Source organism: Phaenicophaeus curvirostris, chromosome 17, assembly GCF_032191515.1.
Source record: "Phaenicophaeus curvirostris isolate KB17595 chromosome 17, BPBGC_Pcur_1.0, whole genome shotgun sequence".
Lineage (NCBI taxonomy): Eukaryota > Metazoa > Chordata > Aves > Cuculiformes > Cuculidae > Phaenicophaeus > Phaenicophaeus curvirostris.
This window is the reverse complement of record NC_091408.1, coordinates 5,538,763-5,561,462: the sequence shown is the minus strand read 5'-3', so window position 1 is coordinate 5,561,462 and position 22,700 is coordinate 5,538,763. Positions and strand designations below refer to the sequence as shown.

Here is a 22,700-nt window from a genome sequence, read left to right as displayed (position 1 = left end):
TCTGGTCAAAGCTGGGTAGCTGAACTTGCTTTGTGGATACTGGGGGCTGATAGCATAGGAGATTATTCATTTTGTGTGCGTTGTCTGCTTAAGGATGAAGTTAATGACATGATGAAAGTGCCACTTGCTGTTAAGTAAGGAATGAGAGCATGAATCAAGAGGTTATTGAGCCACTTGCCAGAATGTGAGGATATTTCACACAGATTTGTCATATGAGTTCCTTGTTTTCCCTGACCAAGCACTTACAGCTCAGGAAAATTAAGAGAAAATGAGGAATTGTTTTTAAAAAAGGCTTCAATTAACCTCTGAACCAACCTTACATGAGACTTTCCTTCCTAGCAGGAACAGCCAGGCTGAGTCTCAGCAGCATTTCATTTTGATTTAATAGAATCATAGTCTGAGATGGAGTCAAGCTGTACCTGCACACTACTAAACCACCCTTGAACACTTCATCTACCCATGTTTTAATGATGCTGTGTGCTTGAGTGTGTGCTTGCAGGAGCGGCACAGTTTTGGTGAATGGTTTCTGAATGATTTTTCTTCCCCTTCTGAAGGTCCCATTCATTGAGCTTCATGGTGAGAGTACGGAGTACGTAGGACGCGCAGAGGATGCCATCATTGCACTTTCGAATTACAGGCTTCATATCAAGTTCAAGGAGTCTATTGTGAATGTAAGTGTTATTTGTGCTCCTGTGTTGGTACAGGTATGCTGAACTCAACCCAAATGAGAGAGTTTAGGGTAAGGTACAGTGATCCTGTCATCTAACATTAGTGATAATGAAAAATCTCCTTATGATGTCCAAATCACATTTTTCAGGGAGAAAGGTTACAAATTTAGGCATCAAAAGATGTCTTGGTACCTCTGAAAATCAGACTTAGTAAGGAGGCTTCACGCTGCTCAGCTTTGCATTCTCTTTACAGCTGGCTGTGCCATCCAATTATTCTCCATGAGCTCCCTAGAGAAATAAAAGCTCTTCCAAAGGGCTGTTCGAGCACCTAAGCTGGGTTTGTGCCTTGCTGGCAACTTCAAGAGGTGGAAGTAGGTCCAGCTCCTGAAATTGGGTAGCATGGTCTGTGAATTGGCCCTCACCTTCGGTGCCCACTCATTTCTTTAGAGAGCTTTACTCCAAGTTGTCTATTCTTAAAGGCTGTTACACATCCAGCTTCTCCTGATCGTAAACATGGATTAAATGGACATCGCCTTGTTCTTTGCAGTGGGCTAATGCTGACATGTGCCAGTCTCGCTGGCTGTGTTACCGTTTGTGAACTACACAGAAATCGGTAGGACGTTATACCTGGCACAGGAAGACATCTGTGGCTATTCGTAATGAAACAAATAAAATGAAGTCCCAAGAATCAAAGCATATATTTTTTTTTTTATCCGATGATGATTTTTTTGCCAGTTTCTGTATTTCAGGGCAGGTCCTGTCTCTAGCTGGTTGTTCAAAATTGCCGTGTGTCAGTCCCAAATCCGGAACAGTCCAGGGGAGAGTTAAGTGTGACAAACCAAATCAGCATGTTATTCCAAAACTGAGAAAAGCAAAGGAAGCAAAATCTAAGACCTGACAAGTGTCTGGCACATTCGTGTGGCTGAGCCACATGCAACATGATGGTCTGGAACACCTGTGCACCAAACTGATTTAATTTTCAATGCCATGTTAGTCTCAAATTGTTTTATGTGGACTCATAGAATAGTTGGGGTTCGAAGGGACCTTAAATATCATCTAGTTCCAACCCCCCTGTGATGGGCAGGAACACATCCCACTAGATCAGACTGCCCAAGGCCCCATCCAGCGTGGCCTGGAACATCTCCAGGGATGAGGCAGCCGCCACTGCTCTGGGCAACCTGTTCCAGTGCCGCATCACTCTCATAGTGAAGAAATTCTTCCTTATGTCTAATATAGTCTAAATCTGTCCCTATGGTTTTGTGCCAGAACTGAATTATTAGCTCTGTAAAAAAAGTTGTTTACCAACTGAATCTTACCTGATTTGTTATCTCTAATTATATAGGCATGTTGCCTACAGACATTGAAATGTGCCTGTGTCACATTTACCATTAATCATGTTAAGTGCTATTTAGGTGATGAATTGCCAGTGTGGCAGGCTCAATAGGTGTGTCTGCCAGGCTGGTGAGCAGCTGTGTACAGTATGAAGGTGCTAAAATTCACGGTGATGTGGGGGTTTCAGCAAATAAAGGTGTTATTTCTGAACATGGTGATCACTCAAAGTGATGGCAAAAAGTTTATGGTGACAAAGGTTTATTTGGAAATTTGAGGGCTGTTGTGTTCCACTGCAGAGAGGAGGCGGTACAGGTTTGTACACATGAAGAGGCAGCATGACTTGATTTTTCACTGAATGTTGTATGAAACTGCAACTTGCATGGACAAAGCAAAGGAAGGGATATTAAAAGCAAGGAGCGGAGATGTGAGAAATAAGAGAAGCTCCAGAAATCAAGAGTTTGTCCTGAGGAATGCCAGGAAATGACTTTATTAGGGAAGCCACTGATGCATGTGCTGTGCCTACTGTCCTGCCTGGCCTACAGTAACTGGGGTATTGATTTTTTTAGATTTTTCAGTTTAATATCTTTGAGCAGTAACAAGAATTGATGTTTTTTTAATTCTTTTTTTTGTGTTCAGGAAAGGGTCCGTAAACATTTGTCAATATTACCTTGCTGATTTTGCCTCCTTGGCTTTCACATCCAGTATCCTGCTTTCTCACTCTGTCTGATCTCTTAGAGGTCACTAGTCCTGCTCCATATGTCATCATCAACCAGAAAATGTCAGCTTAATAGTGTGTGAGGTCAAGCAGAATATAGATTATTCTTCTGAAACCATCTATCGCCATCACTAATAACGTAGCATGAGCTCTACTGGAACCCAAGGCATACAGGATTTGGAATAGCTTTAAAGATAAAACATGCTTGCAATAATTAGGAATCATAGTTAAACTGTTATATTTTGGAGTAATAACCAGTTGGATTATTCTTGATTACTGAGCAATGGTTGATTGTGTTTATCTTGATTCTTTCTCACTGTTTTTGTATTGCTGGAGCTGTTCAGAAAACACCTGTAAAACGCTTTTGAAAATTTTTCAATGTTTCCTCATGTTAAGAGTTGGGGGTATTTGGATTGATTTCTGTAAGAATCACTGTTGTGACTAAGTGCAGCCACACTGATGGCTGTGTCACCGCAGCGAAATGCTGTGTGAGGAAATTACTGTGTAAGGAAGAGGATTCTCAGTGAGTCCATACTGGAGTAGTCTCCATGTCTGAGTATGCAGTTGTGTGCTGGCATCTCCTCTTGAAGCAGGTGGGATTTCTCGGGATAGAATTGGTCCTCAAGGAAGAGCCTGACAGCAGCTCACCCCTTGTAAAGGCAACTGCCTGAAGGAAATGGAATCCAGCTGAAAATGGGTTCCTGGGCTTTGGTTTTTACTTTGCTGTTCTCTTTATGTCCAGAATTCAATGGAGTGGCTGTCAAAACGATGCTTGTGAAAGCTCTCTGAGTAGCTCAGAGCTTCCAGGGTGCCTGCTGCACCTGTGCTTGAAAAGAAATACATTTACAAGTTGGTAATGCTGACATTGCAGTGTTGCAGAAACCAGCTGCATGCGTAAACCTTTTCCATGGATCGTTTCCTGGATCCCACTAGTAATAGCAACATGGTGTTTTAAATACAAAAACAAAAGCTCCAGTAGACCATGTATAAATTGGATGGATTATGACATTCAAAAGTGTTGGCTTAGGTTTAGCCGTGGGATAAAAATGCAGACTCAACAGTGATCTGTCCGTGCATATGGAAATTTGGTTCCCAGGCTGATCTCCATCGATTGGCTTTCCTTAAGAAAATTTCAACCTTTGCAGCTGGTGAACGTGTCTGGTCATCATCTCCCTGTGAGCTGCTGGCATTCCTGGGAGAAGTGCAGGGAGCCACAGATTTATACATAGCCTCCTTCAAGTAGCAGGTGTTGGACGCTTGCTTCTTGAGCAACCTGATCCAGTGGGAGGTGTCCCTGCCCATGGCAGGGGTTGGAACTGGATGGGATTTGAGGTCCCTTCCAACCCAAACCATTCCATGATTCTGTGACACTGTTAAGAAAACAAACCTTATATGGGCAAGATGGAGACTAGTCTTGCTGAGTATGAGCTTCCCCTTGCTTTTTTAATGGAAAAGTGTCTGATTTGGTGTCTTCCCTGGCAGCTGTAGCACTGGTGCAGTTCATCTGTGCTGAACAACAGCTTAATCCTTGTTTTCTTTTTGTGTCCTGGTCCTCTGTTCCCATTGCAGGTGTGCTAATGGGGAAAGCAGAGGGGGACTAAATCATAGAATCATAGAACCATTAATGTTGGAAAGACCTCTGAGATCATCAAGTCCAACCATGGTGGTTACCTTGAAAACAAAACCTAAATATAATTAGTAATTAAAAGCAGAATTTCCTTTAGGTATTCTTTATACAGACATCTGACCTTTGTAGAGACCTCTGACCATCTCAGAAGCTTTACTCTGGACCTTCTCTAGCCTGACCATGTGTTTTTTTATATAATGGGGACCAAAGCAGAATGCAGTATTCCAAACACTGAGTAGAATAATGATTTTCTCTGCTGGCTGCCTTTGCTGCTGCTTGCACACTGCTCACTCATTGAGCCTGTTGTCCGCCAAGACCCCCAGGTCCTTCTCCACCACGTGGGACCCAGTCTGAGCTGCGTTCCAGCGTTGGGTATTCCCAGGTACAAGACCATACACCTATCTCCATTGAACTTCATAAGATTATGAAGGTATCCCCCTCTTCCAGCCTCTGTATTGTTCTCTAAACAGATCTTGTCCTGCTGTTAGATAAGAGTTCCAGTAATTAAAGTAATAAACCCAATTCAGAAATAAAAACTTGAGTCGTAGAGTGTTGCTGTTGTTTAAAAGGTGATAACTTTAAAGAAGAGACAGTTGAGAGGCAGATACAGCCAGAGTGTGATGCTCTAGCACTCTATAATGTGATAGCATTGGCCTTGGATAACAAAGCGTGTTTATTCTTATGAAAGCAGCAATGATTGCTTCTCCACTGCTTTATTTCAATAGCCATTATTATGTGGCGAGGCGCCTGCAAATAGAATTAATGGCTCTTTCAAGAGCAAGCTGCCTGTGCGGGGTGTCTGACTTGCTGCGTGCATCAGGCTGACAAACATCACAATGGAGAGGGAAGGTTATCAGTGGAAAAGGATGGGGCGAAGGCAGATAATTTGCCAGAGTTTTACTGAGGGAGAATAATGGAGAGGAAGGAGATAGAAAATACAGGAGGATCGGAGGAAAGGCTTTTGTGACCGGAAAAGAAAGTGAAAAAGATTGATATGAAGGATGCCCTGAAGAATAATCAGCACATTCTGAGTGAATAGGTGGTGAGCAGTGTGTGGGCTGTCAGGAGAAAGAATGGCTGTGGAGCAGAGGGCAGACGGGAAGGGCAGGAACAGAGTGACTTTGAGAGAGGGAAATTAGAAATAATGCAGGAGTAGAGAATACTTAAGCGTGTCCTTAGAGTGCAGACTGGAGGAAGAGGAGCCAGGAACAGACTGGAGGAGGGACGAAGGGTAAGAACTGCTTAAATGGAGATGAACACGGGGGAAAAAATGCAGTACAAGAGGGCTTGGGGGAGAGGAAAAAAGAATGTTAACAGCCAAAGCAGTGTTTGACTGAAAAAGCAAGTTTTGTGGCACCTGAACTCATTTAGCTGGGGAAAAGTACCTGACTTTCCATGTTAGTGCTGTGGAAGTCATTAGTAAATTTGAATTATTGGTGTATGTGAGGTTGTCCAGCTGGGAAGAAGGAACGGAGGATTCTCCAGTCTGAGATCTATTCCCGCAGCTGACTGCGGTTTTAGCTGAGTGATGGCCGGTGCAGAAGGGGCTCATCTCACAGGAGAAGACCTTGGGTTCAGATGCCCCTGTTGTTGCTGATCGTGTACTTTACATCAGACCGTCATGGAACTCAAACCAGTAATGATATGGAAAATGTGGGCCAGAATTCGTGTTCCAGCTTTCCTGCTGGGCTGTCAAGTCAGACCCCACCTTGTCTGGTCTCCTTCTATGCGAGTTCTTTGCTCTTTACTGGCCCAATTACCACAGCAGGAACACCAGGTAACCTGCTGGCAGCCTCACTGGGCCTGGAAGAGCAGGGTTGGTGCTCCCTCCAGTGAAGCAGAGTCCAGCGCTGCTGCTGTTTGTGGTCTGTCTAAAGGGCGTGTTTTGAACCCCTTCGGTTTCTGCTGCTTTCCCCACCTACATGTTTGTCACAGCACTGCAGCCTTGTCAGGTTTTTGGACCATTCAGCAGTGGAGCTGGAGCTGCTGATCCATGGTACCACACTTGGGAGCTGTTGCAGTAGTTCTGTAGTGTTTCTCTCTCTTTGCAGACTCTGTGCAGTCCTAGAATAAATCCTTGTGAGATGTATAAAGAAATGACAATGCTAGTGCTGCTTGAAATAAAATCATGTATGTGTTCAATTGCAGGTTCCGTTGCAGCTTATAGAAAGCGTTGAGTGCCGTGATATATTTCAACTACATTTGACTTGCAAGGACTGCAAGGTTATAAGGTAGGAATGGGCTGAATGTGGAATGGGGGTAACCTTGCTTTCCATGTTCTGTGAGGTTTAAAGGCAGTGCTTTTTTTTTTACTTAATGGACTTGCTTTCCCTCACTTTTGTCTGATTTTGCATGAGTGTTTCTGTAAAGAGGGTGGGAGCAGCGTGGTCTGTGTTTTTGTTTGCTGTGATACAGTAGAGCTGCAAACCTCGGTCTGAGCCCATCCAAATGGCTCGTCTTGGGTTTATTCTGAAATGAATTTGTCTCACTGCACTTCCCCTGCATTACGGTCACTTATAGTGTATTGCTTTGCTTACTTACAAGGTAGAGAACTGGCTAAAACTGCTGAAATACACACTTCTTGGAAAAGTAATCTGGATTTGGGGCTTGGAGGGTTCTGGGCTTGTGCAGTTCTATCCTTCAGTCTGGATACATTAGGCTTCTTGTGTTTTTAACAGCTGCGAGGGTGCAGTTGCTGTCCTTAAAACCTAGCAGCCTGTTGGAAAAGAAAGGCAGGGAACGTGTAAAGCCAGGTCTGCAGCCCACTCTATAACCCAGGGAAGCAGATAGTGTCACGTTAGGGGAGTGTTTATTGCTGTCTGTCCTTCAGCAGAGTTTGGAGCCTCTCAGCTCTGAGCCAGAGCTGCAGCCATTTCCTACCTTCTGCTGCAGAGATTAATTTTGATCTATAAACTTTAATTAACAAGAAAGGAACATTTCTTTTTGATTAAATGTTTGCTGGCAATACCTTTTGTATAATGAAATGAGCCCGAGTCATAGCGGCGCACTTGGAATGTTTAACAGGCCAGCTGCTTCCTGAAATGCTGTGTTTTGATGAAGACTGATTTTACTTTAGAAGTAATATTTAGTTTAATTTGAATTCAATATTTAACTTCCTCTTAACTTGTAGCTCTTGACATTTAAAAAAGTCACCTTTCTCTCTACATTAATTTGTTATTTCTCTTCAATTGTACAAGGAATACAAATGATTTGTATTGATGCCCTTCCTTATGTATTTCCCTTCAAAATTCCATCTCTAAGCATCTTGATGACACTGGTGACTCAAAAGTGTGGGGCCAGAATAGCAGACTTAAAACGAATTCCTGTTCTTTTTCACCAACAAAGTAGTTTGTGCTCTGAATAGCAGGACTCTAGTGAAGATTGCGCTTGTTATTTGCAACACTAACTTTAAAGGAATTTAGAAGGCAAGTGGGGTCTGTAGGGTGGGATGCATCCTGCCTGGCTGAGGATTGCCCAGCCTAAGTAAGGCAGGAGTCTGGGCTTGCTCTGCAGTTGCTGGTGAGGAATAAACACCTCCGGGCTGCAATTCCTCCCAGCTATTTCTGATGTGTTCGTGAGCTGGGCCTGTCTTTTTCCTTCCACTGGTTGACTTTGAGCTATTTGCAGGTAGGATAATGAATCCTGCCCGTAGAGAATGCAGGTGCTGTCAGAAAGCCAGAAGGTAGCTGAACACCAGCTGAGCTGGTTGTAAATGCTTAGTGAATATTTTATACTTATAAAATAGTGAAGAAATCTGCCAGAGCAAAATAAATCATATATCTTATTTTCACCCTTTTATTTGAAAGGACACAGGAATCTCGTTGAAAAGACAAGCTAATGTAATTTTAATGTACTGCTTGGAAATCGGTTCCTCCTGTGCAGGGAATACTCTCGCTGATTGTTGTCCATAGCATTAAGCAAAGTTCAGTGTCAAAAAACGCTGTTTGTACTTCTCACCATGGCCAGGAAAGAGAATCCTAGTATATGAGATAGGGAAATAAGGTAAGATTTCAGGTACTGGAGTTTGTCCTTATTCTCAAATTAAGTACATTAATGAGATGGATGTTTTTGTCTGATAAAACAAGTATTTGCTTACGGGAACATGGTGCCTGGATTATAGAGTATGTGATGGTTTGGGGAGTTGCCATCTGAGACTGCAGGTCGGCAAGGTGCTGTGAACACGTTCCTGGTCTGAGTTGTGCAGACACAAGCTGAACTCAGTGATGTTGTCCTTGGGTTTATAGTAAACATGTGCATAAATGTCTCCCTCATCCCTGACTGGCGGGCCATGCCGCTGGCTTAGTCATTCACACAGCATTGCTTCCCCACTTGCGGTTTATTTTGGCTCTGCAACTGTGTGTTTCTTTACTAATACCCAAAGGTTTCATTTTACTCACCATTGGAATGTAGATAGAAGCAGAGCTAAATAACCCATAAGGTGGTGTTCTCGCGTTGTGCTTGCACAGAGGGTTTCACAGCCAGCCCTCAGCCTGGCCTCTTTTACTGAAAATTAAAGGTAACTGTTTCTGGCACAGGTGTCAGTTTCCGACTTTTGAGCAGTGTCAAGATTGGCTGAAGCGGCTGAACAATGCCATCCGCCCTCCTTCCAAGATAGAAGACCTCTTCTCATTTGCCTACCACGCCTGGTGTATGGAGGTGTATGCTAGCGAGAAGGAGCAGCACGGGGACTTGTGTCGGCCAGGTACGTGGGAACAATATTGTCAGTATGTCTAGTATTCTCATTTGCTCTTCAGAAAAGTCCTTAAAGATGTATCCCAGGTTTTAATGACCGTTCCTCACAGCAGCTGATAAGAAAGTCCATCCTATGGTCTGCAAGAGCACCCTGCTGCTCATTTAAAACAGTTGCTGCTAAGGAAGAATGTGACAGAGTTGGTTGTCTGGCTGGGATGGATTGTCCCAGTCCATCTCTACGGAGCGATCCAGCTGTTGTAAATCCAGATCTGGAGCAGCTGACCTGCTTGAGTCGGTGGCTGGGAGATGATTAACTTGAGCTCATGAGAAGTTCACGTGAGGAGTGGGAAATGGTTGGCAAGCTCCAGGCTAATTGATTGGAGATTGGGAAGGGAGAGCAGAACTATTTCTGTTTTTATGGCACTGTTGTACCAGTGACGTGCTGGAAAGGGAAAAAGTGAGGAAGGTCAGCCAGGTCTGTAGATTTTACCATCCTGTGCCTTGAAGAGTGAATGTTCTCTGATTGCACAATATCAGTCTCACGTTTTACCTTTCAAAAGGCATAAGAAAAGGCCTGCTGGGAGAGTTGGGGTTGTTTGTCCTGGAGAAGAGGAGACTGTGGGGGGGACCTTAGAGCAGCTTCCAGTACTGAAAGATGCTCCCGGAAAGCTGGAGGGCCTCCCCACCCTCCCAAGAAAACGTTTCTTCCCAAGATCTCATCTCTGTCTCCCCTCTTTCAGCTCAAAACCGTTCCCCCTTGTCCTGTTCCTGCACTCCCTGATCAAGGGCCCCTCCTGTAGTCTTTGAGGTAGATCTGTACCTCCATGTGTCTCAGGTATTTGAAGACTTCAGGGTTTTCTTGAATATGTGATGGAAATGTGTAATGCGTAGAGATTAAGTTTTAAATAGATCTCTGTCGCCTCGTGGGTGATGATCTGCCCCATGATTTAGGGATGTGGTAATTTACAGAGACAAGCAAGGGAGAGAATTTCAGAACCATTTTGCCTTGTGTTGCTCACACATTCATTACATTTATCACATCTCTTACCTCCATGAGGCTGGAAATGTTGCTATTCCCTTCTGGACGCTGATTAAGTACCTTCAGATTCTCTGGACTCTCAGAACAGTTTTTTATTGCTGTTGTACATTTTTCAGTTGTTTTGATACTTTAAAAAACATGTGTAGGAAATCAATGTTTCTCATTCCCATCCCTTTAATCTGTTAATCCAGGAGTTTGTGGGGATCCTATGACTGATGTCTATCGTTTAGGTGTTTGACTGTCACATCCCCACATGGCTTACAGAGGAATAATGCCCAGTTTAGAAATGGAAAACTGGGATGGGGGTTAAATGACAGGGCTTGCCTACAGCCCTATGGGAAGCCTGGACTGAAATTGTGGGCTCAAGGGAGGTTGCCCAAGTTCCAGACCACACTCTCTGTGTTACCCTTTCACTGTCACTCAGGCCAGAGCTTCACATCCTCATTGATACAAAATTCTGTTGAACTTCGGAAGAGAAAAGCCACTGGTGTTTTTCCCCTGAGGCTGCTGGTGGATCTAAATTGCTTTTGCTTCTGGGCTTGGTTAGATCTGCAGTGTTGTTGTTTCTCACCTGGGTTTCTGGAAGGTGGTTGTTCTGGAGATGTCCTTTGTGGACTTGGGTGTTGCTGGAGAGCTGCTCGAGGAGAACCAGTGCTGCAAGCTGTGGATCTTCTGCTATGGATTTTCACGCTAGGATTGTGGAATGTTGTTGGTGGTTTTGGACTATTCTGTTCTCCTTTCAGGTTTAATAAGGATGAGTGCAGAGGTGTTTATTTGGAAAAGTAGGAATCTTGCTTCTTATTTCTCACTTGTTTTCTTTCTCCACTTCCCATACCCAGGAGAACACGTAACCTCAAGGTTTAAAAACGAAGTGGAGCGGATGGGGTTTGATATGAACAATGCCTGGAGGATTTCCAACATCAATGAGAAGTACAAGTAAGGTTCTGGGGGCTGCTGGTTCACAGCCAAGTGGCAGCTCAATGCACCAGTTCTGATAGAGCAGATTACTGGAACTTGTTTCCAAGTTCCGCAGTTCCTAGTAAGGGACAAGTAGAATTGTGACTTTTGTCATTTTATAGAAAAAGATGTGCTTTTAAAGTACTATTTAACAATAATTAGCTGTTACAGTTTTTGTAGGCTTGGAAATACCAGATTTTGATATGCTTGCTGGAGGATTTCTTGGAGACCTAGATGGTCACGGAGCTTTTTTTTGTGTGCAAAGGAGGGGTTCCTTAACTTATAATGAAACAGGAATTAATGAAACAGCAGATTGCTGAGATGTCAGGTTGTTTATCCATGTGTGTTGGCTGGGAAGCATGTTGCTGCTCTGTATTACTTATGTTCAACCCTTTGCACCACTTTTCCTGCAGGCTCTGTGGTAGTTACCCCCAGGAAATCATAGTTCCCGCCTGGATCACGGATAAGGAGCTAGAGAGTGTGGCGAGCTTTCGGTCCTGGAAGCGCATCCCTGCTGTTGTGTACAGGTGAGGCTCTTGCAGCTGGATCAGCTTTCCCTGGGCTGTAAATGGGGTGTTCTTGTGAGTGAAAGCTGAAATAAGTTGTAACTGGGAATCTTGGCTTGTACTGAAAGGTGCTCGGGCTCCTCTGGGCCCCAGATGTCCCCTTACGGCGCCTGGCAGACTTTAGCAAAGGTGATAAATTATTTTAAAGTGATAGTTTTTATAATTTATTCAGAGTGAAGAGAGGTCTAGCTTGCATCTTACTGTATTTTTGCCTGTGTAAGGCGATATGGAGGGTGCTGCGCAAAGGCCCTGGACCTGCTAGGGCAGAGCTGGACAACTGGGAAGAGGCAACAAAACCTGGCACAGCCTCCTCCATGTCCTGTGAGAGTGGTACCTGAGCTCATCCGCCCTGGGACTCTGTCTGGGGCAGGATCCTGCAGGTCCACTCCAGCAGGATCCCAGAAGTGGTATAGGAAACAGGAGCCCAGGACAAAACACAAACCACCCTAAGGGTTTAGATATGAAAGGAGGATGGCAGGAGACTGCTTGCATGAATCTGAGTTGCTTGGTTGGAAAAGACCATTGAGATCATGGAGTCCAACCATACCTGTCCACTACTAAACCAGATCCCTGAGCACGTCATCTACCTGTCTTTTAAACACCTCCAGGGATGGTGACTCCACCATCTCCCTGGGCAGCCTCTACCAATGCCCAAGAACCCTTTCCATGAAGACATTTTTCCTGATGTCTAATCCAAACCTGCCCTGCTGCAACTTGAGGCCGTTTCCTCTCATCCTGTCGCTTGGGAGAAGAGCCCAGCACCCACCTCACCACAACCTCCTTTCCAGGAGCTGCAGAAAGCGATGAGGTCTTCCCTCAGTCTCCTCCAGACTAAACAACGCCCTCAGCTGCTCCCAGAACCCCTGTTCTTCAGATGTTTCCCCAGCTCCATTCCCTTGTCCAGATGCTCCTGCACCTCAATGTCCTTCTTGTAGTGAGGGGCTCAGAACTGAATCCAGGATTTGAGGTGCGTTCTCACCAGTGCTGACTATTAACTAACAGTGTTAGATAAGAGGTCTTTGTCTGTACATTTACTCCTGCTATGTCTGTTGTTTTATACCTATTCAAAACTCCAAGGATGTGTTGGACAGCAGCACGTCCTGGCCCTTGGCGAGCCGTAAATGAGGTAAGGCAGGCTTATTACAGTCAGTGGGAGTGAGCATAATGGTTTGTGTCTGTTAATTCCAAACACATCATGTGAGAGCACTCAGCATTTGCATCTCCTGCAAGTCATTCCGAGGGCAGTCACCTCAGGTAAGATTGATTTGGGTTTGTTTAATATGAAAATGAAAAAAAATGAGATGGAGACACCAGCACAGCTGCAAGAATGATAAATGGCATCTCTGGCTTAGCACGCCGGTGGTTTGTCCCTCATAGTCACCTGACTCAGACTCAGACTGCGGTTATACACAAGGACAAAGCCCCAAATGTCTTAAGGGAGATATAAAACTTGGCTTACTAGAGACTCTGTGTGTTAGCCTTACCTGCATATTTTAAATAGTTTTGATCAGACAGCCTCTGTCTTAGACTGAATCCAGCAATTTTTCAGAACAGAACTGCTTTTCCGAGCTACTGGCTTTTGACAGCTGCTTTAGTAAGAAATACATCTCAGCATCTGTTTTTTTAATATACTCTGGGACCTGTCATTTAGCACCTTGGCCGCTTTCCTGGTGGAGTTATCCTCCCATAAATGTTTAAATTGCTTTAAAAAGTCAGATGACAGAGGGATTAAAACAGTAATGAATATGGATAATTCTATTAAGGCTGCCCATCCCTTCTGAACAGACAGAAAGGAAAAACTGTTCTCAGAGCACAAGCTGAATTTGGAGATTGGTAAAGCTGATGGGTCAGAGGAACAAGGGTGCAACATTTAAGAGCAGGCCACAAAACTTTATTTACCCAGCTTAAGAGTTCTCGTTCCGTGCAGAGAGAACAAATTAGCTTGTGGCAGCAGACCATTATCTTTAAATCCTCTTATCTTTTCTCCTTTGCCTTCCAAATAATAAAGGAGTTGGCAGAATCTCTGAATGTTGAGGAATTGCTCCATCCTCTGTTCAGCTCTGAGAGGGGAAAAAGGCTTTCAAGCATGTGCAGAATTTTAAAGATTGAGTGTATTTTATTTTTATGGCTGTACATATGAGTATGAATTTTATAAATATGTGCAAAAGAATCATAGAATCGTTTGGTTGGAAGAGGCTTTGAGATCATAAAATCCAGCCCTCACCTGCAAGCACAGGGAAGCCTCTGTGGTTTTTTCCTCACTGCACAGAAGGGCATCACTGGCTCTGTGCTCCTGGGTGCAGCTCGCATCCTAGGGGATTTATGGGAGAGCAATTTAAAAGTTCAAAAGACCTCACAGACTGAAACTGTTTCATCCCTGGCATTCAACCCAATTTTGATGAGATTATGTATTTTAAACTACCACGCAATTTTTCATTTGTGATCTGAAAATCAGGAGAAGAAAAGTCTCTGTTTTGATTTCTTTTTTCCCTTATCTTGACATTTAATAATAGATTTTTTGAGACACCCAGTTCATCATCCCGCAAGCTCGCATCAGCTAGTGGCTGATGATCCGTGTCATTGGAAATCCATGTGTAGTTTTCTCTGTGTTACCATAAAAATATCATTTGTTGTACTTTTGGAGGAACAAGGGACCAAAGCTCATCTAACTTTTTTATCTATTGGAGGTGATTTGGGGTCTGTTAGGTTCATTATTGATCACATGTCAAAAAAATCACCTTTTTGCTTTACGTCAGGGGGGAAAAAACCTTATAATGATCTGTTTAAAATTCATCCGGTCACTTGTCTGAGATTCTTTGCTGAATGCTGGGACAGAGAGAGACCAGAGACACAGATGCCTGCCAATGAAAGCCTCGCTGTCTGTTCCTGTCCAGCATTCAGAGGGATGACAACACACACTGGCTGCAGAGCCAGGTGGGCAGAGATCAGGGCAACTTGGCAGAGGTTGGACTGTCAGGAGTGTCACTGCTGGGTTATGAGCAGGTTTCTAGAAAAACCCTGCTCCTGGCTGCTGCAGAGTTCCTTTGTGTTCACAGTTTTTGCAGACTCAGGCCCATATTTCTGCAGATAAAGTTGGCCTCTAATGTGGGGCTTGTAGCTCATCTGTTCAGGTCCCAGAACGTCAGCATGAGGGAGAAGCCTTCTGGAGTTTTGTGGAGAGATGGTAGCGAGAACTTCATCCAAAACATACTATGTCCTGAACTCCCAAGAACCTGCTTGGGAATAGCCTGTGTTGGAGGGGGCTTTTGGTCACCCACTGCTGGTGGTGATCTCCCATGCGGGCAGCATGGGAAGTGCAGGGAAACAGAAAATTGCCGGGTACCCTGTGCTGAATTGTTTTCCTATAAGGCAGTGATGTTTTTTTCAGTTGCAAGTGCTAGCATTTAACTAATCCTTTGGAGGGAGGTGTGGAATCTTCATCATCCTCCCTGTCTGCGTAACTACAAGGACTTGGGGGATTTATTGCTGTACTTGAAGGCTGCTTGAACACAGGGAAGATGGAGCTCATGCAGAGTCGCACTGTGCATCATAAGGTTGTACAGGGCTTTGTAAAGGCATCACGGTTACCTAATGGTGATGGACAGCTCGGTTTCTGCTGGGAGCCTGTTGCCTTCTCTCTGGAGGGCTGGGAGATCAGCAGTGGAGCAGTGATTTAATTTTATTAAATCTCTTTTTGGTTACCAAGATCCGAGTGACACCCTCTTATGCCCAGCTCTGTCTCCAGGGACCTCAGAATGACACTTCAACTATTTGCTATTTTTTGTTCCCGTGGCTGGTCCAGCTGGAATGAGTGTGATTCCTCAGGCCTCCAACATTACCGTAAATAGAATTGCTTGCTGACTTCTGGTGGTACATTGGAACGTTGTATGTTTGTGCGGGCTTAGGAGTGTTGGGGCTTCACAGCTATCAATGAACTCAACTTCTGGCCTAATGATTCTTTATTATTCATTATATAAATGGGAGGCAAATATCTGGAGATGAAAATGTAACTGTTTATGAACCTACAAAAATGATTCCGCAGGCAGGTTGTAATGAAATCTGGGAGAACATATGGAAAAATAAATGAGCTTGTCTGAGTGTTCAGAATAGATTTCTTACACGTGCAAAGATGTTTTATTTTCTGTTGTTATTTGTGCGAGCGCAGCGGAGAACGAGGTGACCTTTCAGTGATCGGCACATAGGTTTTGCTGAACCCATTTCATATTGGGAGCGCTGTTTCTGGAGGGTTATTCATTTCAGCAGGAATACACGTTCCTGTGCACACAGTTGGCTGGCACTTGGAGTAAGTGCCATGGCATTCAGATTGCTTCTCCTTTCACTCAGATAATGCAGCGTGTCAGCTGCTTCCTCTTGGGGAAGGCATTTTATATGAAACAATTACAGAGAGCTATGAAAAACACTTAAAAATACCATATTGCAACCTAGTTTGTAATTTCAAGTTTTACAGCAAGGAGCCTTGGCACGAGGTAAGTGTTGCGGCTGAGCCATAGCAGGAGGCCAGCGCTGCTGCCAGCCTGGGGCTGCTCAGCAGCACTCACGAGTGATAGATTGTCACACTGTTTCCTCTTACCAACCTGGACTTTGCCTTTACCTCTCTGTCGCTGTGAAGGGAATCGCGTGAAATACATTGCCACTGATTCACAGGTTGAGAATAACTGCCTGAGCAATGGAAAGGTCTCCAACAGGAATCGAGCTACTGGAGTGCCCCATTTTTCATGGTTTTCATCCTAATTCTTCCAAGTTACGCACTGCTGTTCTCTGAATTCTCTTTTCAGGCACCAGAGCAATGGGGCTGTCATTTCCCGCTGTGGGCAGCCCGAGGTCAGTTGGTGGGGCTGGAGGAACGCGGATGATGAACACCTGGTCCAGTCTGTAGCCAAAGCCTGTGCCTCAGATTCCAGGTCTAACAGCAACAAATTAGTGAATGGGAATTGTTCCAGAGATTTCCCCAATGGAGGGGACCTCTCTGATGTGGAATTTGGTAAGTTTATTACAGTTCCTTTTCTGTAACGGGCAGAGCTTTATGTAAAAGCTTGATTTATTTTATGTACTGAGACAGATTGAACACTTTGTATTTGATCAGGCATTCTGCAGTTTCTGTATGTGCAGTGCATGTGCTTTGTGGAACATGGATGAATCGTTGCAGACAGTGTTTGAAGTATCCTTTTAGTTACTTATCCATCCTCTTCCCAGATTCCTCGATCTCCAATGCTTCAGGAGCGGAGAGTTTGGCAATACAGCCTCAGAAGCTTTTGATCTTGGACGCACGATCTTACGCAGCAGCTGTGGCAAACAGAGCCAAAGGTGGAGGCTGTGAGTGCCCTGGTGAGCAGTGTTCGTTCCCAGTTTTCTTTTAAGTTTAATCAAAAGGATTTTCTCAAATGTAATTACACAGAAACGCTTCAGTGCTACATATTTAACAGGCTGCGTGGATGCAAGTGCACCTTCATCTACATGAAGGTTTGGAATCATTGTAGTTGTCACACAGTCCTTCAAAGGGACAGGGTTAGCTGGTAATTAACTATATTTCTCAGAGCACAAAACTAACTGGTAGCAGTGTTCAGTAAATGCTGAACTGCGTGGAACATACTGATCAGCTTCCTCTGCTGAGTCAAGGGTAAAAACCAGAGTGAGACAAAGGTGTCCAACCTGAACAAACTCGTAACAACCCACTAACCATAGGGAATAATAATAGTCTAGAATGGTAGTGCAGAACACAACTTCTCAGCAGTTTTTCTAAAGCTGGAACATTTTTCAGCATTTATGTCGTAACCCAAAGCCACTGAAGTCCTGATTCATGTCCATTAGTAATGCATTTGCAGTTATCACTTTGTCTTCTTTGGCAGTTGTACGTTGTTGGCATTCTAAACAAGGTATTATTTTATGGTCATTATTGGATATGAATGCAGCCTATTAAAATTCTGTAGGTGGGGAGTCTGGAAAAAAATGCCAGGCAGACAATCTATAGAGCAGATAACAAACGCTGTTTTGACCATATGTCTTTGTTTTGGTCTTTGCCGCAACAGCTGCCCTTTGACGTGTAGCCACCGGTGAGAAAGCATGCATTTCCCATTTAACGTGTCAAAAGCTACTAAATAAGTCATCATCAGAGAGCAGAATTTCAAACCAGAAAAACAGAGTATACAGGGAATTGAATTTTCTTCCTGTATATTGGTTCTTGTATTCCCTATAGAAATCATCCAAACAGCTTGTCACTGACAATATATCTGACCCACATTAAGTGCTTCCTTTTTGCTGATAGATTCTCTCCAGATATTGCCAAGCTTGCTTCATTCTCTCTCTATGAAAATGTCTCACTTCTGGTGTGCTTTTATATAGCATAATTCAGTAAAAAGACAAAAAAATTGCTTAACTTCTTCGATACCATCAGCTGTTTCTGACTGGAGTTATGGTCCATTGCTAACTGATGTTCTGGTTGGTCTGGAATTTTTTTGGGTTGGTAAACAGTTAAGAAATCAAATGATATAAACCACACTCTTTTAAGAGACTGCTGCTTTTTCTTGTGCAAGCACTCAGTGATCCTGCATTCTGAATCCTAATTATTTTTTCTCTTGTAGAAACGGTCATTTTAGCTATCGTGTCATCATTTATCTGCAGACAGAAGAAACAGAGGAAAAGTAAATTTAGGAAAGGCTATTGAATTGGTGTTTTCCTGCATCTCCTTATCCCTGTGCCTAGCAGTTGAGTGTTGCTGCTCGAGTACCTCCCGCAGCAATAGCTGCAGGCAGGCTCAGGGATTCCCTATCTGCTGCTTCCCTGAGCTTTGAGCGTTTCTTGTGTGTGTGAGGTTTGTTCCTCATCACAGAAAAACTCAGCGTAAAGCAGTGAAGGCAGTGACCATTCAGCCTCTTTGAGTGGTTAGGAAAAGGGATACGTAACTGGTAGACATTAGTTTATTCAATTTAAGAACGTCTGCAAATTATCAATTAAATATTGTCCACGCTTCTTAGTCTCTGATGTTTATTGGTCTTTTTAAGAACATTCAATAGCCTTGAGCACAACAGTATCACCGTTCCCATGGGTTTGTGCGCTGCTTTCTGTAACATGAAGTGAAACACTGAAAATAAACACACAAATGCTTCGCTAAGGCTTTCCTGTTTTCCTCTGCTGTGTTGTAATGTCTGGAGTACCAACCCAGCTCCGAGTACTGGCTGCTCCTTACGGAATACTCATAAACAGATTATTTCATCTCTCTGCAGCAACAGTGGTTTGTTTGTATGAAAAAGCTTCTTTTAGAAATTAAACTTAGCATAATTTTTAGTTTCTTCCCTCTTTCTTGGTGTTTTCCTGCAGAATATTATCCAAACTGTGAAGTGGTGTTCATGGGAATGGCAAACATCCATTCTATCCGGAAGAGCTTTCAGTCGCTGCGATTGCTCTGCACACAAATGCCAGACCCAGGAAAGTAAGTGGATGTTTGTTGGGTTTTGCCTTTCCTTACGTGTTTCTGCAACTGCCACCTTTTGCTGCCAATCTGCAAACTGAAAGTCAGGTTTTTTTTCCCTTGGTGACTTCCCTGTGCAATAATGCTGAGCTGTATTTCTTCATTTCCATGAAATACGAGCCAAAGGAAGGTCAGAGTATTGCAGAGTGTCTGCCCTTACCAAACTGGTTATGTAGGTCTTCACAGGATAGAGGTTTTTAGGATACCTGAGAATAGCTGAGGTGCAGGAGATTTCAAAGGCGTCTCAGGTTCCAGCCTTTCATCGAAGCACTGAGCTGCCAGGGGCGCATGGCAGAGTCCACGATAACTGGTGGTGAGTCCAAATTGTCAGCTCTGAGGGGGGCAAACAGCAGAGGTGCTACAAGTGATGATTACCTGGTAGTGTGGGTAGACGACTGCTTGTTGGTGTCCATTGCTGGTGATGTGTTATGCTCTTTTCTGGTAACGTTAATTAAGTTTCTTGCAAGCCTCATGCAGCAAAGCACATCCCAGAGACTGGCTGGTATCCTGTGTGGCTGTGTTTCTTATACATCTGGAAAGGTGTTAATGAGATGTAAATGTAAAATACTCAGGAATGATATTCACAGCTTATTAAAATAGGAACTTTGACTTTATAAATTCAAAGATCCAAACTTGACAGCATTTTAAAAGGGCAAAAACTGTCTTGTCTTCTCTTCTAGTTGGTTATCAGCTCTGGAAAGTACCAAGTGGCTGCAGCATTTGTCTGTGCTTCTGAAATCTGCGCTACTCGTGGTCCATGCCGTGGACCGAGACCAGCGACCTGTCTTGGTGCACTGCTCAGATGGCTGGGACCGAACTCCCCAGATTGTGGCGCTGGCCAAGCTGCTGCTCGATCCGTACTACAGGACCACGGAGGTTTGTAAGCGGCTGCTGGAGCATGAGGTGGTTACAGTCTGGGTCCTTTTCTGAGGAAGTCTGTCTGGGAAGGATTTAGCTTAGGAATACATAGTACCAAGTGGTACCTATTGCAGCTTCCATTACACCACTGTCATTTCTCAGCCAGCTGTTGATACGAAGTTGTTCTCTTCTCTAGAATTCCCACCTGCATGTTTCCCTGATTTCATTTTCTTGTTGTCCTCTGTCACTTAGCTTTATTTCTCCTGTTTTTTCAGCCTGAATTTCTTTCTCCCCCATCCCTTTTCAGCACTTTGAGGTATGTGGTGGCTGGGTTCCATGTGCCAGCCCACGTGCAAGATGCCTTTCTTGTCTAGAACAGAAACGTGTGTCTGAGCACTGTGCTGCAAACGGCTGCTTAGAAAGCCTGGGATGCATGAGGACCAGGAGGTTAAACTGCAGCAACGTCTTTTGGAGGAAACTGTGGAAAATTCCTCCAATCCTTTTCCACATGGCTTCTGGGAGTCATCATCCATCAGGTCAAAAGATACTGCTGTGTCCTTGGCACTGCACCTCCTCCTGCTCCCTCCTAAGGGTGCTGTGATTCCTGTTCACAGTGCAGAGTTCTGTACGCAGCCTTTGCCTGCTTTCTTGTCACCACCGCATCAGAGGAATACATGAGCTGTAGCTGTCCTACAAGGATCAGAAATGGTTAGGAAAATGAGCCTTCAGCATTGTCACAATTCAAGCTTTTCAGCTACCAGCTGTTGGTTTTGCTCTAATTATAGCATCATAGAATGGTTTGAGTTGGAAAGGACCTCAAACCCCATCCAGTTCCAACCCCCTTAATAAGCATGCTCTATGATTTTTTCTTTCCCCCAAAAATCAAACCCTTCCTGACCTGTGCTGGATTTTAGATCCTGTATGGTGAGGTGGGCGCTGTTTTAAAACATTCTTTGCCCTTTTTGTTAGCATGAGAACTCATGCAGCTCGACCTTTAATCAGCCTTGTGCCTGCGCTGCATTCAATGCACACACAGGCAGGCACTTGCTGAGCGTGGATCTGGATTGTTTGCCTTGATAAGACAGATCTACCCATCGTTTTCAAGGGAGAGCTTTGGATTTCCTGTCCCAGTGTTGGTTACTCCAACCCAGAGGGCTTTGAATCAAGGTGGGTTTCCTACTCACCCCTGCCTGTCAAGACAGGGCACATACCAGGAGCTTCCCTGCCAGCGTAAGCTGCTTATTCCCTTCCCTTTCCTATAGGCTTGGGAATTCCTCTCTGTCCCAGTTTGGTTGTGCAAGATGTCAGAACACAGAGGCATTAGGTAAAGCAGGAGAGATAAGTAAGGAGGCCAGTGCTGAAGGGAAATGGGAGTAGTGAGGACACAGGAATGAGGTGATTCCCGTGAGTCTCCAACCTCTAAGAATACCGAACCACTGAAAAATAGGAACTTTTCATCTGTCCTCTCGTTTCTGCAGGGTTTCCAGGTGCTAGTGGAGACGGAGTGGCTGGATTTTGGCCACAAGTTTGCAGATCGCTGTGGCCATGGTGAGAATTCGGATGACCTAAATGAGCGCTGCCCAGTGTTTTTACAGTGGCTGGACTGCGTCCATCAGCTCCAGAGGCAGTTCCCTTGCTCTTTCGAGTTTAACGAAGCATTCCTTGTGAGTTGTGGCTTGAGAGATTGCTGTTTTATAGACTGCTTCTAAACCCGTACCCAGTGCTGCCCTACTGTAGAGCCCCAAGGGGTTTCTGATTTCCCATCTCACTGCGATACGGGAAAAGGAAAATGGGAAAACTGCCCAGATTCCATAGACAAAAATATGTGTGTACTTCTGGGGACCCAAGGTCTGTTCACTCTTAAAACTAAAACAGGACCCTCGAGGACTTATTTTAAGCTTGCTAGAAAGAAATAAATTATACTAATTCGATAGCCTCACCAAAGAGGTGCTGAAATAACTGATATAATCCAAACAGCATGAGAAAAGCCAGATACTGGCAGTAAAACATCCCTCTACTTTGATCTTATTTTGAGTTGAAAGCCCCTCTTCTAAAACCAGCCCTCCCCCTTACCTTTCCATGCAGTTTTTCTGCTAAAGTCAGGTAGGATACACACGCTGTGTTTGTTTACTTTTGAAGCAGGCAGCTCTGCTGTTAGAAATTTGCCTGGGATGGCTAGTATCAGTTCCAAGGTGGGAAGGGCAGGTCTGTGGGAAGGCGGCAGCTGCTGACTGCTGGACCAATAACCCAAAGAGTAAAAGCTCGTATGCAGTATCTGATCCACTCGGAGATGTAAAGTGCGTTCCTGTGATTGCGGCTGACTTGAATTACCGCCTGCCAGCTCAGCCGTGTAACTGAGTGTGTGTCAAGTGCCGGCTTAGGTCAGTCAGGAAATGAGATACATATGGCTGTAATTGGTTTCACTCTGCTCACCTACTGGGGCTGGGTGTGAACAGACCCTTGGCATTCCGGCTTTTGTAGGCTAAACCCCCTTAGTTTGTTAGAGTACCAAAATACCTGTCTTCATTTAAACATCCCAGTAACCCTGTGGGAGCCGTATGCTCCAAGTTATGTTCCCTTTGAGCTATTATGTCAGACTGGGATGACAGCACAGAGTGAATAACGCTCAGGATGTGTGCGCTGCGTGTGTTTATAGCGCACAGAAAGGAATGCCTTTCCTCACCGATCTTTGCCTTTCTGTGCTGTGATAATGTTTTGTAACAGGCATTGTCATTCTCTGCTTGTCCTGCGGGGCTGGGG

The 22,700-nt window shown here is 44.3% G+C and overlaps 1 protein-coding gene across 5 annotated transcripts in view; it reads left to right on the top strand.

Moving 5' to 3' along the window:
• Positions 1 to 22,700, top strand: part of MTMR3 (myotubularin related protein 3) — a 69,156-nt gene that overhangs the window by 33,132 nt on the left and 13,324 nt on the right. For all 5 annotated transcript variants that reach the window (XM_069870908.1, XM_069870907.1, XM_069870904.1 and 2 more), the window contains 10 exons: positions 555 to 671; positions 6,491 to 6,573; positions 8,878 to 9,044; positions 10,913 to 11,009; positions 11,444 to 11,557; positions 16,393 to 16,598; positions 16,811 to 16,942; positions 18,932 to 19,043; positions 19,763 to 19,958; positions 21,419 to 21,604. In XM_069870908.1, the coding sequence (XP_069727009.1) occupies positions 555 to 671; positions 6,491 to 6,573; positions 8,878 to 9,044; positions 10,913 to 11,009; positions 11,444 to 11,557; positions 16,393 to 16,598; positions 16,811 to 16,942; positions 18,932 to 19,043; positions 19,763 to 19,958; positions 21,419 to 21,604 (1,410 nt within the window). The remainder of the gene's footprint in view (positions 1 to 554; positions 672 to 6,490; positions 6,574 to 8,877; positions 9,045 to 10,912; positions 11,010 to 11,443; positions 11,558 to 16,392; positions 16,599 to 16,810; positions 16,943 to 18,931; positions 19,044 to 19,762; positions 19,959 to 21,418; positions 21,605 to 22,700) is intronic.